At 33.7% G+C, this 18,091-nt stretch overlaps 1 protein-coding gene across 1 annotated transcript in view; it reads right to left on the reverse strand.

Annotated features, from left to right (window-relative positions):
• The window catches only part of Vwa8 (von Willebrand factor A domain containing 8), a 360,850-nt gene that overhangs the window by 238,586 nt on the left and 104,173 nt on the right, over window positions 1-18,091 (reverse strand). Inside the window, exons 13-14 of the mRNA XM_003477459.5 lie at window positions 5,937-6,097; window positions 3,749-3,862 (exon numbers count right to left, since the gene is read on the reverse strand). Coding sequence (XP_003477507.2) covers window positions 3,749-3,862; window positions 5,937-6,097 — 275 coding nt within the window. The remainder of the gene's footprint in view (window positions 1-3,748; window positions 3,863-5,936; window positions 6,098-18,091) is intronic.

Consider the following 18,091-nt stretch of genomic DNA (forward strand, 5'->3'; position numbering starts at 1 on the left):
AATAACCTGAAGGAAAAAACAAAGTAATGCTATCAGTAACAGACTTGTACTCTCCAAATCATTTCTATTCAATCATCAGTCCACAGATGAGTCACCTGCACCCAGCGAGTGACTGACTCTACAGATTACCAGTATGACATTAAAGTTTAACCAAATCACTCCAACACTATATCCAGAAAGAGCTCTAAAATAATTCTCAGGATTATTAATTACTAGTCCACACATTGGAAGTTGTTCTTGGAATCCTGATCTGCCAGAATATTTATTTACTTGTGCAACACTATTACAGATGTTATTCCTGTCAAGAAGTTGCAAATGACATACTACTTCTGACCACCTTCCTCAACTTTACAGAACAACACCCCTCTTAGAAAACAGAACAAAAACCTTCCTTGTAATTCTACCTTTGATCTTTTTCTCTATCTTAAAATCTCCCACAAGGAAACACAGTGGCAATAAAAAATTAAATAAAATCTAAGCATGTTTAAATACTATAAAAAAGTATAACTTGCTGAACTTCAGTTCTGTGAAATGATAGACAATTTGAGTCATGAGCTTCTGATTTATGTCTCAAATGCTAATACCAAGAATGATATATAGGGATGTAGGATCAACTTATGATAGATAGTTGGTCATAGTACTCATAAGAAAAACTCATGAACTTTTCTTTGATGAGTATAAATTTCTTGCTTTTTACACTGTACTATGTCCTCTCACTCAAGTTTTTTAGGCAAAAAACACAATATCAAGTTATTACCCAATAAATAGAACTCTGAAAGAAATACAGCCAACTGATTTAAAAGAATCTAACCTACTATAATGATAAAAGACAAAAATGGGTTATACAATTAAATCAAGGTTGACTAGGAAATGGTAGAGAAATTTACCAGCATCTCACACCATCAGATAGAAGAATATTCTATAGCATGATTACACTTAACCAAATAAAAATTGTCTATAATCATAAGAAACTACTATTTCTTGACAACAAAGGAGGCATAATGAAAAGAATTAGACTTCTGGATGGTATAAATAATTTAGAGAAGATAGGAGAATCATTGTTAGAAAATTTTGTCTCTGAAACATTAATGAAGCCCCCAGTGAACTGACAAAAAACAGGAGAAAAAGGAAATGAAAATTGGAAGTGCAGCCCAGAAGGTTCACTACACATCCAAACAACGAAAGGTACAAAAAAGCTACAGGATACCAGGAAATTAGGAGCAAGGAAAGGTCTAAGATGCCACAAGAGCTGCAAGTGTAAAAATCAAGTCCAAATTAGGATCTGTCAGAATATACTGTGGGAAAAAGCTAAAATGGGTAAAAAAAATATAGTTAATAAATATTGGATATGCCTCAGTGTGCTGAAAGATTTTGACAATAGGGGTATGTTTGAAATCAAAATGTGATACATGCATAGAAAATAGGGTCACGTCCTCCTAAGGATCCACACAGCATTACCATACAGACCTCCGCTCTAACGTGTAAAACTGCATTTGAATGATCTATATACCTCTCTTTATATGTAGATACAGTAAATAAGATGCATGTATGAAAGGAAAATAATTATTCAATACTAAATGGCTCAGCTTTGTTATACTGTACTATACCATACTTTCACAGTCATAATCATGTAAAAATTGAATGAAGCTTAAAGCAAAATTTATAACTCATTAGGATCAATGGAGTATGTGAGTAAAGAAAAAGAAGTGGTTGACAAACTAAACCTTGTATTTTTATAGAGGACATCAAAAGACCAATGAAGGGGCTGGGGATTTAGCTCAGCGGCATAAGCGCCTGCCTTGCAAACAGGCAGTCGTGAGTTCAATCCCCGGTACCAATTAAAGAAAAAAAAAATGAAACATAAATCAAGAAATATTAATGAAAGCATATTGTTTAATGATAGGGAGGTAAATACTGAAGGAAACAGCTAAGAGTTGAAAGCGATAGGCTTTGTGTAATGAGAAGTAGAAAATGAAGAACTGTCAGAGAATCCATGCCAAAGGACTGGCATTTTTCATTAAATGCTTTGAAAAACTCTATTTTTCAAAACTCTATCTGGCTTACGTTTCATGCATGAATAACACTGGTAAAGAGTCAAATAAAAGTTTTCAAGAGTTTATGAAGAACAGCAGGGATTACTATGATCTCTAATTGCTCAGCTTGACCTCTGGAAATAGAGGACAGGTTTGCATTTGTGAGAGAGACACAACTCGATAATGACAAAGGTGGAAACTGAACTATCCATCGTGACCCAAACCCTCAATATGATGCTCAAGGATGCTGTTTCTGCAAAGCTGCTCATGACCATCAAGGGAGAACTTGACCCACTTCATAGAACAGGGTTGTCCTTTCCTGGATATTCGGCGACCAGTACAGGGCTCCTGATGTCCTAAAGGAAACTGCCAGCTAACTTTCTGGGAGCTGCTGCCCAACTCCATTGATTCAGCTTTCCGAAAATATAAACCCTTCTTTGATGTGTTTCACATACAAATAATGCACAAAAGCTGAATGCTACAAACTAAATATACAAAAGGAAAGAGATTTTTATACTTACTTTCCTAAACTTTCCATTTTCTGGCTAGAGAAATTTGATGGAGTATCACAGAAGCATAAGCAGTTATGTAATCAAGTGATGTTATTAATAACATATACAGAGGTATTAAGGAGTCTCACATTTCTCCCCCATGAAAAAATGTGAAGAAAATTCTTTTAAAATATTTTGCTGGAAATGTAAACTCATTAGTGAATAAATTGTATTACTTTTTGTAGGATGGTCTTGTAATAAATATGGTACGAAACCCATTGCAGAGGGAAAAACTTTCAATTAAGTATGGCCAGATTATGTAAAGAAGAGATAGATCTCTAACGTACCAATCTCTAATTGTGTTAAGACATTGATAGACATGAAAATTAACTTATACTTGTTAAACCTTTTCAAAGGAAAAGCATAATATGCACCTGAAAAGTATTTTCCTTTAAACCTTTCATTTTGACAATTTTCAACTACATAGAAAATGTAACACAAGCATTCATATATTCCTCATGTAAAGTTTTATCAATTACAAAAATGTTATGATCGTGTTGTTGCTCTCATTTGATATTTTCTCTTGCATGTGTGTTTGAACACACATACATGCAACTTTCTTTTCTCCTGGATCATTTGGACACGAGTTGTAGATTATTTTAGCTTATCCACTGGGCATCTCAATAAGCATGTTCCGAGAATGAGAATATTCTACTTCTATTACCATATTCAAGAAAATTAGTTTTAATTTGATATCATGTAGTACATTCACAGTTCATATCTAAACCTTTCTAATTGTATTCAGGGCTATTTTCATCTTGTCTCCTGTTCCAGGACCCAGTCAGGGCTCATCCAATGCATTTGGTTATTGCATCTCTGAAAGGAGGTTTAATTAAGCCATAATAGGTAATACTGTGATAACTGTGAGCCCAGTTTTTGTTTTGCTGAGAGGATACAAAACAAGAGGCTAACTAAATTGGTAAGGCAACAGAAAAGAGTTACATCTTAAAACCAAGATCAGCCACTAACGTAAAACTAAGAGTACAGAACATATCTTAGGTCTCAACCTCAAGTTCTAGTACATGCCAAACTATCATCATGCCTAGAATACTAAATTATTAAGTTGTTCAAAGTCCTTTAGGCTTGACCCTAGTGTATAAATATAATGAACAACGTTTTTTTAACTTAGCAGTAACTTAATAAGAACAGTGTATTCAAAATTACCTCTCTTGTAGCTGCTCATCAGACAGCTGAAGCTCTTCCTTTAAGCTCATGTACCTGTCTTCTCTTAGCAGCCTAGAGCCGTCGTAGAGACTGAGCTCTCGATCATGGATTAACCTAATGGAATAAGAAAAGCATCAGGAAATTAATCAGGCTTGAACACTGATGCAATTAGAGGTAGAACTGCATAGTCAACATTTTAATCATGGCTATCGTTGCTCGCAGTTAAGTCTAACAATTTTTCCAGAGGAAACTTGCAGAATTTCAGGTTGGCTAATACTGTGATACCTGCAAAAGTTGGTTTCTTTACTGGAAAGTAAAAGGCATGAATACTAGATGTGGATAGGGAGGAAGAAGTTGAAGGAGGAAAAGAGGAGCAAGAACACAAAAAGGAAGTGCTGACTGAGTGGTCCAAGGTCACTGCGAGTGTTTACTGATGAGGAGACACATACTCCTCTAATGTAACTCTTTGAGGGAAGATTATTAAAATAATCACGCTGCTAATTCATATTCAACTCTGAGGCTGACCTAATGTAACCATTCACACCACAAATGGCACGGTCTTGAGAGCGCTGCAAAGATGGAAACGTTTCAATCACTCAGTCTTTGCATACCTCGGTTGGCGCTGCCCCACACAGCCTCTACTGATGGCACTGATGGAGGGCAGAGTGTACAATGCCACGGTTAGGGTACAGACAGTGGAATCAGTCAGACCTGCATTTAACTCCAGCTTGGTATCTTACTTACGGAATGACTGAGGGCAGAGAGAACTACTTTATCTCTCTAAACTTTTATCTTTTATGAAATTTGGGCAATAATGCCAACCTAATGAGTTACTGTAAAATTAAATTGCTAATGTAAAACAGATGCTTAATTCATTTGTTCTCAATCTTGATTATACAATAGGGTTTTCTGCAAACACCAATGTTCAAACCTTGGGCTGAAACAATCACAGCAGAATTTGTGGAGATGAATTGTAAGAATCAATACTTTAAAATTCCCTCCCTGAAACGTGAGTCCAAGGTTAAAAATTTAGGAATCACCAGTCTAGAGCAACACCCAGCAGAGGATAGTAAGTATTCAGTTAATGACAGCTGCTGCTACTACAACTATTCTGCTCAATCAAAAATGTAAGAGACACCCACAAAAGGAGAGCAGATTTTATTTCTAGTCTGCATTTGTCAGTTTGGGAAAGAAAAATACAAGTGTAAGAAATATTTATTTACTTATTGTTTTTGTTTTGGTGCCGGGGATCGAACTTACAACCGAGTGCGAGTACTTGCCAGGCACGCACTTGTGCCGCTGAGCTAAATCCCCAACCCCAATATTTATAAACATATATTTGTGAATACTATTTTTAAGTGGACTCAAGTCTAATCAGAATTAACCCAATGTATTTAGACACTGAAAACTATACACAGTATCTGGGTCTGTCACAGACAAAATCCTTTAATAGTCAGGGCTTAATCTATCTATCTGACTCTTAACTGGTAGGTCAGAATTTAAAATTAAATGTCCACAAGTAAAAAACTAAGATGAAACAAAAAAATCAGTAATTATATTTTCTGTGAAAAAGTTACACATGAATTTTCTTTTAAAATTAAGTTGTAGAGGACTTTTTAGGAATGTGTGGATGTTTTTCACAGCTAAACTTTAAAAAAAAAATGGCCATAGATAGTTCTAACTTTTACCTACAAAGTCAGGTTTTCTAGTCTCTATACAATGTAATGTTATTAAGATTTTAACATTACCTATTTTTTTTCTTCCTAACAAAAAGAAAAGGAAAAATGAGTCCAACAAGATCAACCAATAATGTAGATAATATGAGGAATATACATGAAGCTATGATTCTAAACATAGAAATTTTAGCTGTGGAGATGTTACATATGTCAATTGCATATATAAAGTCTTTCAAAGCTACTACTGAAAAAGTTTTATCTTTTTAGCAGAGAGAATTCTGCTATAGCATTTGTATTTGCCCTCACTATTTGGAGCTTTACTAAAATTTGTTTATAATAATAAATAGTCTGTCATTCCACTGGGATGTAGAATTGTGGATTTCTCAGGGTCTGTATAATCCAGTTTACAAAACACTTAGCAAGCTCCATGTTTACCGCTTAAATTGGAATGATGTGTGTGTGCTGATGTGCATACACATTGGGTTTATTTTGTGTAAGAATGACACACAAACCTTTGCAAGACAGCAAGTGTGCCGGGATTGACTCGATGAAGGCCATCCAACAGGACCAGTTTGCCTTCCATAGCTGCATTCACGAGTGGGGAGGATCTCCAGGCAGTGTCTCCATTTGGAAGAGTGTATCTCTGCTGCAGTAGATCACGTGCTGTCATATCCTAAAACCAATTCCACCAACCACCAAAGAAAGTGCATAATTTAAATTTTAGGACATAGACTATAGCTTATTTAGCTTTAAAGTCATCTGGGCATGCACATACCATTGGATATAACAAATGGGAAGTTTTCTTTCCAAAGCCACCAAAGATATAAATCTTTAGAAAGCTTTACATTTCTTTCCTTTTATGTATTCATACAATATAGTAAAAGAGGTCTCCCTCCCATTTATTTATTTATTTATTATTTTTATTTATTTTTTTGAGACAGGGTCTCACAGGCTGGCCTTGAGCTCACCTTGTAGCCCAGGCTGGTCTCAAATTGGAAACAATCTTCCTGAGTGCTGGGCTTACAGATGTGGCATCTATAGGGGATCTCCTGAGGGTGGTGTCTTGTTTTGAAGTCCTGTATTATTTGCATTGTTTTGTTGGGTTGGGCTTTGTTCTGTTTTGTTATGTTTGACTTTGTTGTATTTGATGGCATGAGCAGCTGTTTTGAAGATGGCAAGATATATTATGGTAGCCAGTTTGGATTTGTTATGATCTTGTTTTGAAGTCCTTTACTGCATTCATTGTTTTGTTTTTATTGGTTCTATTCTGTTTCATTTGGTTTTTTACTATGTCTGAAATTATCTGCAGCTATTTGGAAGACAACAATAGGCACTGTGGTAACCATTTTTGATTTCCTATTGTTTTGAGGCCCTGTGTCACTTACACTGGTTTGTTTTGTTTGGCTTTGTTCTATTGTGTTTTGCTTGGTTTTGCTCTCTTTAAAATTAAATTTTTTTTTAAAAAAAAACTTCCCAGCCTTGAGCTGCTTTTGACACACATTAGAATTTGGTCTCTTTCAATAATTGTATTTAATTCTTAAACTACAAATATAAATTTTGTGCAAGCTATATAAGCAGTATCACTCTGTGCTGCCAATGACAGTTAAAACAGCCAAAATTAAACTCATTCCCATCACTAGAGTTTAGTGTGATGGTGCACAGTAGGGATGAGTTCATTCTCACTCAAGCTGTGCTACACAGTGATAAGTGGATTGCTCTAGGCAAAAGAAAAATTTAAGTTCTGTGAGTCATTTTCATAATTATATATTAAATATCAAGTGCATAAATGTGCATACATACATACACATATGAATACAATCTTTGTAATGTCAAAATAAGTAAACTTAAAACTCTTAGTACTAATTATTCCTGAAAAATATACATCATAGAGTTACAGAACATATTATCTTTAAATATTAAACTGAAAATATCTTTAGCACAGTGGCTTAAAATCAAAGATATATATAGAAGTGGCTGGAAAATTTTTTCAAAATACATAAACCTAGGCCTTGCTATCCTGAAGGAAGGGCTCACTATCTTGATTGTGTAAGTCCACCTACTAGTTTTTTAACTAATACTATGATTGTAATTCTGATGTGATACCCAGGCAGGATACATTGTTTTAAAAGACGTTAACTAATGTGAATCTTTGCCTCATTTATTTATACTGCTTCCTTATAGCATTTAATGAGACAGCACAAAGATACACAAAATAACAAAATTTTAAAGTAAAGTGAAAAAAATAAGGAAAGAGTAGCTCTTGTTTCCTTTACACACGCCTGTAGGAACTCGGATGAAGAGGTAGCACAAGGGAGTCACCTCACTGATACTATATTTGCAAAGAAATAGATGGTTGTGAATGTTTAATATTCCAGCTCCAGACTGAAAACAAATGGAAATGAGTATGACATGGAAAAACACTTTTGTTGGGTTGTGTTTCCAAAGTACTATAACACCTTCTCAGCTCACACAATGTTTACAGTACTTTCTTCATTCAAGTAAGTAAACATTAACTAACAAGAAGTGATGAGAAAGACAACTAGTACATCAGGCTCCTCTTTTTGAACCTAGCAAACTCCCTTCTATTTACTGAAAAAAATGTAATTATTTGTTGTAAAAAGGTGTAAGAGATCAACATAGCTCAACGCTGGTAAGGCCAACTGCAAGTACAGACCAGAAATATTCTTCCCGTGTCCAATCCTCAGAACAGTGAAAAGTGGAAAATATTTGAATTTCTTAAAAGACTAGCTCAGTTCATATTTTAGACTCTATGCACGTTCTCTTATTAGAGTTATTCTTCATTTCTAATACAGCTTGCATTAAAATAAAAACCTTCCTGAGAGAAGGAGGCCTTCCTTTTACATATAAAATTTTCATTTTCATAAGATCTTACTTTGAAAGAGAAAAATTACAGCCTTTGTATAAAGAGATAGTTGGTTTTTTTTCCCCTGCAGTATTAGTTAAAAATCAGTTCTTTTCAATGATGTAAAAGGTATTTTCAATTGTGCAACAATGAAAGGACACTACACGAAACTGAACCTAATCAAATCTAATTAAGAGAAAAATTTTAGAATAGTCTGAATGGGTCATTAATATGTGGGTGTGACAAAAATAGTCAATATTCTAAAAATTTTATACCATAAAAGACGAATGCTATTAACACCCCCCACACACGAACCAGAACACAGTTACCTCCTCACTCTTGCTATTGTCTAGAGCAGTTCTGAAAGTCTGCTTTTCTAAGTCTCTCTAGCTATGCTGTCATACCTTCCTGGATATCTTGAATTAATTCAAAATGTTTAACTTTTATGGTCATTTGGACTTAAGGGAAGAGCCAGAAGTTGCACTGTGCCAGATCTGATAAACAGGGTGATTGAGGATACACTAGAATGTTTTTATGAGCCTACCTTTACAAATAATAGCATTCATTCTAATTTTGATCATACCTCAAAAAGACACTTAGCAAAGAAGACAGGCAGAACTGCTTTGAAAAGTGGCAAGATGGCTGGAAAACGTGTTTGAAATGAGGGGGTACTATTTTGAGGAGTAATGACAATATGTCTTTAATTGAAATAATTTTTTTAAAAATTTGAATATTCACTTTGTGATTTTTTTCCTGTCTAAATGTACAATTCTATTACTAAGTTAAAAACAAAAGACTTGGGGCTGGGGATTTAGCTCAGCAGCATAAGGCAGGCAGGCAGTGAGTTCGATCCCTGGTACCGATAAAAACGAAAAAGACAAAAAAAAGACTTTTGTACTGTGCTTTTTTAAAAATTGGGCATTTTGAAGGCACACTAATGAAAACCAAGACAGATGGACTGTTTGTGTTTTGCATGTATTTTTCTTATCCCTTAAGCCACTGACTATAAGATAATAGAAACAGCACTAACAATATCATGGAGAAGGAACCATTTCCTTTATGCACGTCTTTAAACATTTTAAAACATAACACAAAATTTAGCTCCATTAAAGCTACCACTCACAGTTGAACTTTCACTCTATTTAGACCCCTGTAAAACATACAGACAGTATATCACTAAAGATTATTTTCTTTTGCAATAAAAGAAACCATACTAAAAATAAATATATAGAAGTATAACTGCATGAAATGTATCAGAGAACAGATTTTAACATTCAAGAAATTTTGTGCCTTAAACATTTTTTTTTTTTGGAATTTCTCTTGCACAGGGGGTACTTGGTACTGAACCTAGGTCCTTCATACTGAGTATATCTCCAATCCTATTTTCAAGCCTTTTTATTTTAAAACAGAGTCTGCTAAGACATTATGTTGCCTGGACTTGAGCTTGTGATCTTCCTGCCTACAACTCTCAGAATGCTGGAATTATACCCAGCAGCTAACATGTTCAGCTAGAAATTTTGAATAGATCAAGCTAATTTCTAAGAGTTTCCTGAGAAATTCTGATATAAGTTACTAGCTCAAAAAAAAAAAAGCCTGTATAAATAGTGTGTATACACTATTTATACAGTAGAGTGGTTAGAATTAGATTAGAATTCATTCAAGTCATAGTGTTGCTTAGAAGAAAATCTATATATATTTAGTATATAAATAAATTTTAATTACTACTCTTTAACAATAAATATTGGGTGCCCAGAGACCCACCTACACCTGGGAACCATCTCTGAGGCCCAAGGAGACAGGGAGGCTATGCTGAGAGACCCACAGGCATTAGCAACCTCAGTGAGGCCCACTGCAGGGCGGGCCACAAGTGCAGGGACAAATAGGATTTGATCCAACTGATTTGAAGTAAAACAGGAAAATGCCAAAATGAAAGAACAAAATGCATCCTCAAAATACTAGTCCACCCAGAACAAGTTTAAGAGACATAAACGTGGATTAAATTGAAAATTACACTCCTGAAATTACTCAAACGATAGCAATGGAAGTAAAGAAACAACCCCAGGAAGGTGTAAAGGAAATCAAGTCAGAAATAAACTCTGAGGTTAAAAAAAAAGAAATGATAAGCTCTCTTAAAAATAACCAGGAATCAGGAACTAATAATTCAGCAGCTACAAGAAAATGAAAAGAGAAACAATGTAAAGATAAGTGTTAATGAAAAGAACCTGACATACAGATAAGTGAGGCATTTAGAACTCCAGCTAACCACAACCAAAATAAATCTACAACTCAATTATATAATAATCAAGATCTCAGAAATTCAACATAAGATCAGAATATAAAAAGCTGCTAGAGAAAAGGGACAGATCACCTACAAAGGAAAACCCATCAGAATCATGGCAGATTTCTCAACACAAACCATCAGGTCAAGAAGAGTTTGGGGTGAAGTGTTTCAAATCCTGAAAGAAACCAATTTCCAAACCACACTGACATACCCTGAAAAAATATCTTTAAAAATTAATGGAGAAACATGATACTTCCATGAAAAAGAACAACTGAAGGAATTCATGACTATCAAGCCAAAGAATATTCTAGAGACAGATAAAGATGGCCACAGTTTTGGGAACAGCAGCAGAGGGGGATCACCAAACAGGGCAGGCAATTGAATGGAGGGGAAAAGTGTGGGGCCAACAGCAGGAGGACAGCATGGCAGAGAAGAGCTAGCACATGTTGGTCATAATCATTAATGTAGATGGTCTCAATTCACCAATTAAAGGATACACACAGAAAGTAGCTTAAGGAACAAGATCCATCAATATGTTATATATGAGAAATATTTAACTAGTCAGGAAATTCATGAACCAAAAGTTAAAGGATAGAAATCAGTGTTCCATGTGATAGGAAACCAGATAAAATCAAGGGTAGCTTGCCCATCAACCACAAAATGGATAGGAAAGGTATGGTATTTTTATACAATGGAGAGCTACTCAGCTATAAAAAAGGATAATCTCGAAGTTCGTATAGGTAAATGGATGTAACTTGAAATCATACTCATAGGTGAAATGGTTTGAACTCCTAAGGGTGAACATTGTATTATCTCCCTCGCATAAAAAACTGAAGGAGCTAGTGGGATCCAAAATGTACAGTAGGTATAGTGAAAGTGATAAAAAAAGAAATGGTGGCAACAACTGTTAATTTCCTATTATCTTATTTAGAATTCCTATATTGTTTTGTTTTCTTAGCTTTGGTTTTACACTGTCATGTTTCATTTGATTTTATTACATTTGATGGTATTGACAGCTATTTTGAGGAAAACAAGAGACATTACAGTAGCCATTGTTGATTTACTATTATCTTGATTTGAAGTCCTGTATCACTTTCACTGTTCTGTTATGACTCAATTCATTCTATTTTGTTCAGTTTTATCCTCTTTAAAATTAAAAAACATACGTCAAAAACTAAAATTAGACCCATGCCTATCACCATGCACTAAACCTAAGTCAAAAAAAGATATAAATATTAAAACAGAAACACTAAATCTTCCAGAAGACAAAATAGGTATCTTGAAGACGTAAGGATAAGCAGACAATTTATGAACAAAAATCAAACCACATGGGAAATACTTCCCAGAATGAGTAACTAGAATCTCATCTTATTAAAAAGTTTTTGTGTGTCAAAAGAAATCTCTAACAGAGTAAAAAGAAAACCCATGAATTTGAAAAAATTTTAGACAATTGCCCCTCAGACAAAGGACTTCTGTCAAAAACATATAAAGAATTTAAAAAAATCAGACTCCTCAAATTCAAAGATGCAATCCAAAAATGGGCATCTGAGATGAATACACAGTTCTCAGATGAAGAAACTCAAATGACAAATAAATACATAAAAAAATGTTCAGCTTCTTTGGTCATTAGAGAAATGCAAATTAAAACCACACTGAGATTCCATCTCACTTTAGAAAGAATGGTCAGGATAAAGAAAATCACCAACAACAAATGCTAGAGAGGTTTTGCGGAAAAAGGAGTATTTTTGCACTGTTGGTGGGAGCGTAGGCCAGTGCAATCGCTGTAAAGGTCAGTCTGGAGTTTCCTCAAAAAGCGGGGATTTGAAATCCCATTTGACCTAGCTATTCCATTTTTAGGCATATTCCCCAAAGAACTGAAAACATCGTATCACAGTGATATATGTGCACCCATGTTTAGCAGCACAATTTCTAATAGCCAGATCTTGGAAACAACCTAAATGCCCATCAACTGAGAAATGGATAAAAAAAGACATGGTATTTTTATACAATGGAGTACTACTCAGCTATAAAGAATGATCACATTGAGGTTTTACACGTGGATACAACTTGAGACCATACTAATTAGTGAAATAAATCAAACTCACATGTATAAACACCATATTGTCTCCCTAGTGTAAAATACTGTAAATAAGATATGAACAGTAAAAGTCAATAAATACCATGAAAGGGTAAGAATCTGCTTAAAGGGGAAAAAAATCACTCAGGGAAGGAGAAAAAAAGCAAGGGAAAAGAAAAAATATATAAATCTGTATAAACCCACTTAAGAAAGCTAAATGATTGTGCTACTAATTCTATTACTTTTTGGAATTGGATCAATTTTGCATGTTTGTGTCTGGTAATTTGAGGAACTCTTTCAAAGCTTACTATGTAAAATAACCACCTTAGTTATGTTTCTACTATCTTGTTGTGAAGGTCTGTATTGTCATTGTTTTGGGTTGTTTACTATTGTTATTTATTTGTGTTTTGTTTCTTGTTTTTATAGTAATTCATTTTGTTCTGTTTATCCCTCAAATGCACAAATGTACATATAGAGGCTTCCACTTGCCTAGAAGTTCTCCTAAACAGTTTACAAGAATAGATTTTATTATGCGTGATGAAATGAACAGATGCTTTGAAGAAAAAGAGACATTATGGTAGCTATTGCTGATTTCCTATTGTCATGCTGTGAAGTCCAGTAATGCTTTTATCCTTCGTTTAGAGTGGTTTTATATTATTAATTTCTGTTTTGTACTATTTACTTTCAATATATATGAAGGTATGGACAGCTATTTTAAAGAGAATAACAGTCATTATGGTAGCCATTGTTGATTTTTCCTGCTGTCTGGTTTTGAAGGCCTGTAATACTCTCATTCTTCTGTTTTGATCAGTTTCATACTATTTTGTTTTGCTTGAATTTATTGTGTGTAAAGATATAGACAACTATTTCGAAGAAAATGAGAGACATTATGGTAGCCATTTGATCTCCTGTTGTCTTGCTTGGAAATCATCTGTCACTTGCACTGTTTTCTTCTGCTTTGTGCTGCTTAGTTCTGTTTTGTTTTACCTTCTTTAAAATAAAAAAATTAAATTAAATTTTAAAAAGTTATCAATCAAAAAAGTCCAAGTCCTGATGGATTTATAGCTGAATTCTGTAAGAAATTTAGAGATGATTTAATAGCAATACTCTTCAAACTCTTTAATGACATTCATAGGTAATTAACTCTCCCTAATTCATTCTGAGAGGCAAATATCACCCTGATACCAGAGAAAGACCCAACTAGAAAAAAGAACTACAGGCCAATCTCTCTAATGAACACAGATGCAAAAATCCTCAATAAAGTATTAGCAAACAATGCAGCAAATCATAAAGAACATTATGCACCAGGACTAACTGGGATTCATTCCCAGAATGCAGGCATGGTTAAACATAGGTAAATCAATAAATACAATACACTAAGTGAGCAGAGCCAAAAATAAAATCATATGGTTAACTCAATAAGTGCAGAATAAGCTTTGGTAAAGTTTATCACTCATTCATGGTATAAACCCTACAGAAATTTGGAATATATGATCTTTACCTCAATATGATAAAAAGCCACCTATAACAAATCAATAGCCAACATCATACTAAATCATCAATAAATGAAAGGTTTCACTCTAAAATCCAGAATAAGACAAGGTTGTCCACTATCACTACTCCTATTCAATATAGTTCTGGAAATGTTAGCCAGAGCAGTTAAACAAGAGAGAGAAATAGAAGGAAAAAGATAGGAAAGGATGAAGTTAAATTATCATATTTGCAGATGACATGATACTCTACATGAAGATCCCCAAAACTCCACCAACAGACTTCTAGATTTAATAAGGAAATTAATTAGTATAGCTGGGTACAAAGTCAGTACTCAAAAGTCAATAGCATTCCTCTACACAAACAACAAACTCATTGAGAGAGAAATTAGGGAACGCATACCCTTTACAATAACATTTTAAAAAATGAAAAACTTAGGAATCAATCTAACAAAAGAAGTTTAAGATTTATACACTGAAAATTACAGTACTTTGAAAAAAGAAATTGAAGAGAAATTCAGAAAATGGAAAGATATCCATGCTCATGGATAGGAAGAACCAATATTATGAAAATGGCCATATTCCCAAAACTGTTATATAGATTTAATGTAATCCTGATTAAAATAGCATTATCATACCTCACAGACCTAAAGAAAATATTCCTAAAATTCATCTGGAATCATAAGAGACCTAGAATAGCAAAGGCAATCCTGGGCAACAAAGGGAAGGCAGGAGGCATCACAATCCCAGACTTGAAATTATACTACAAAGTTGCTATAACAAAAACAGTGTAGTACTGGCAAAAAAAAAAAAAAAAAACAGACCTGAGGATCATTGGAACAGAATAGAAGATACAGACATAACTATAAACATACTGAGCTACATACACTATGTTTGACAAAGGAGCCAAACATGTTCACTGGAAGAAAGATTGCCTCTTTCTTCCAGTGGTACTGGAATAATAAGTGGTACTGGAAAAACTGGCTTTCTACATGCTAGACTTAAGCTAGACTCATGCCTATAACCATGCACTAAACTAAAATCAAAATGAATCAAAGATCTAAATATTAAGACAGAAACACTAAATCCACTAGAAGATTAGGTAGAAATCTCAAGGACATCGGGGTAGACAGAGAGCTCATGAACAAAAACCAAACTGCACAGGAAGTACTTCAAATAATCAACAACTGGGATCTCGTTTCATTAAAATATTTTACACGTGCAAAGAAATAATCAACAGAGTGAAAAGAAAACCCACATATTGGTAAAAGAGTTTTGCCAACTGTTCCTCAGACAAAGCACTATCTAGAACATATAAAGAATTGAAAAACATTAGGCTCTCCAAATTTAAAAACCCAATCCAAAATTTGATATCTAAGATAAGTATACATTTCTCAGATGAAGAAACACAAATAACAAATAAATATATGAAAAAATGTTCTACATCATTGGTCTTCCAAGAAATGCGAGTTAAAACAACACTGAGATATTATCTCACTGCAGAAAGAATGGATAACATCAAAAAATTAACCAATAACGAATGCTGGCGGGGCTATCAGGAAAACCCTTCTCCATCGCTGGTAGGAGTTTAGAGTGGTACAACCACTCTAGAAATCAATGTAGTGATTCTTTAAACAACTAAGATTAGAGGTCTCATTTGATCCAGCTATTCTCCTTCTGGGTATTTTCCTAGAAGAACTGAAAACATCATACCACATTGATATATATTTATAGCTGCACATTTTGTAATAGCCAAATCTTTGAAACAACCCAAATGCCCATCAACTGAGGAATGCTTAAACGATATGGCATTTTTTATAAAACAGAATGCCTCTCAGTCATAAAGAATGATAAACTCAAGAGTTTTATAAATAAATGGATGCAACTAGAAATCACACTCATAAGTTAAATAAATCAGAATCACATGTGTTGACATCATACTGTCTTGCTAGCGTAAGAAACTGAAAAATTAAATAAGATCCAGCAGTTATGACATATAGTAAAAGGGAAAGAAACTTCTCATAAGGAAATTATATTGTTTGGTCAATCTTACACACCTATATCTGGTAACCTGAGCAACTATTTTCAAGATGATAATATGCAATACAACAACAATTGTTAAATTCCTATCACTTTGTTTTGAAACCCTGTATCTGTATTCATGTTTGTTATTGTTATTGTTGTTATCATGTTCCTTTTGTTATTGTTTTTTGTTTGCTTCTTGATTTTTCTGTTTTTTCTCTTTAAAATAAAAAATTAACATGAAAGCAAAACTTTACATTATAATATAGCATATATGTAAATTATATATATAATTTTTATATTAGGAAACTAAAATTACTGGCAAAAGTAGAACATCAAACTGTAGATAGGCCATGACCTCAATCATGTCTAAAACAATTCACTATTTCACCACATATATAAACTTGGAAGAGTTCCATAAAGCACTTAAATTTCCCTACAAAAAATGTTTAACATGTTATATGTTAAGCATAACATAATTGATAAAGAAAACTAAACAAGGGAAGATGAAACCATGATGATATGCAAAATACATAAGAACAATTAGAATCTGAATCTAATCTAATACTCAACATAAAGCCTGACATTAAAATAGTATATACATCATATTAACTACTGCATTAACACCAGACCAGAAGTAGCATTACAGTTCTTTATAATGAGATAGACAGTATTTGTCTCACTGGTCAGATCATTATACACCAGTAATTAAGGAATTAAGAATAGAAGTGACAATAAGCTCATGCTTACAAGGTGCCAAATATGTTACAAATGTTAACTCATGTCAACCTTATATGTCTCTAGGAAGTAGGTACAATTACTGCTTTTCACGGATGAGAAAACTGAAATAAGAAGGGATGAAACTGTTTATTCAGTCACAGCGACCCAGTAGAGCTGGGTTGTCCTTAAAACCTATCCAGGAGGCAACCAATTCCTGCAAGTGAAATTCTATGAGGAAAGAGTTGGTCTACATTAATCAGTTCACAGACTGGCATTAAGAGAAAACTCTACTAATTACACAGCTCTCAGGATAGTTTCACAAATCAACTTCTCCTTATACGCTCAATTATCACCTCTGAGAAGAGCAATGACTATGCTAACTAGTCTATGAAATAGAAGTTAAATAACTTCAAATGCAGTTAGCCACATTGCTATTGCAAAGTGAACTTAAATACAGATGTAAAAGACTGAAATAAAAATGTTTTAATTAACAGTAAGACTATCTCTAGGAGAATATGATTCTTCACTCTTATTTCTAAATTAAAATATACACTATGGCATTTAATTATTTTGACTGGGATAAATACATATGACAATTTTGTTTTCCAATATAAACTAAATAGAATTCTGTAGGTTTTTCAACTCTTATAAAAAAAAATACCATAGCCATCATATAAGTACTAAGCAAACCTAGATTTAAATTCTGTAAACCAGGAACTTTACAACAAAGAGTTAATACTTTCCATACCTGTTAGGCAAACAATATTACATAAATATTGTATAAACAAAGAAAATTAATATTTTTGGTCTTAGAATAGAAACAAAGCCATTATTTACAGAGTCTAAGCAAGCTCTGTGAACAGAACACAGGGCATTCTGCCAACATTCCTCAGTGTCATTTATGTTTGATCTCAATAAGGTCTCTTGTTTTACATAATGCATATTGTAAAATTATTTGTAAACCTCCCATGCTTGTCTGTCAAGTTTCTTCTTTTAAAGAACTATTTTTAACCTGTTATATATAAAATAAATGTTCCTTTCTAAGTATATGCTGACATTATAAATCTACCCTGCACAAGTTACTCTGCCATCCATGGGAAGCTGATTTTGAATCATTTGTATTCTATTCATTGTAACTTCTAGGGTCTGTTTCAACATGATCTGCTCTAAAGATTTATTTTGTGAACAAAGAACAAAGTTTGCTGTTGAAATTA

The sequence above is a fragment of the Cavia porcellus genome, unplaced genomic scaffold, assembly GCF_034190915.1.
Source record: "Cavia porcellus strain 051 isolate PalLab524CR breed Dunkin Hartley unplaced genomic scaffold, mCavPor4.1 scaffold_21, whole genome shotgun sequence".
Classification (NCBI taxonomy): Eukaryota; Metazoa; Chordata; class Mammalia; order Rodentia; family Caviidae; genus Cavia; species Cavia porcellus.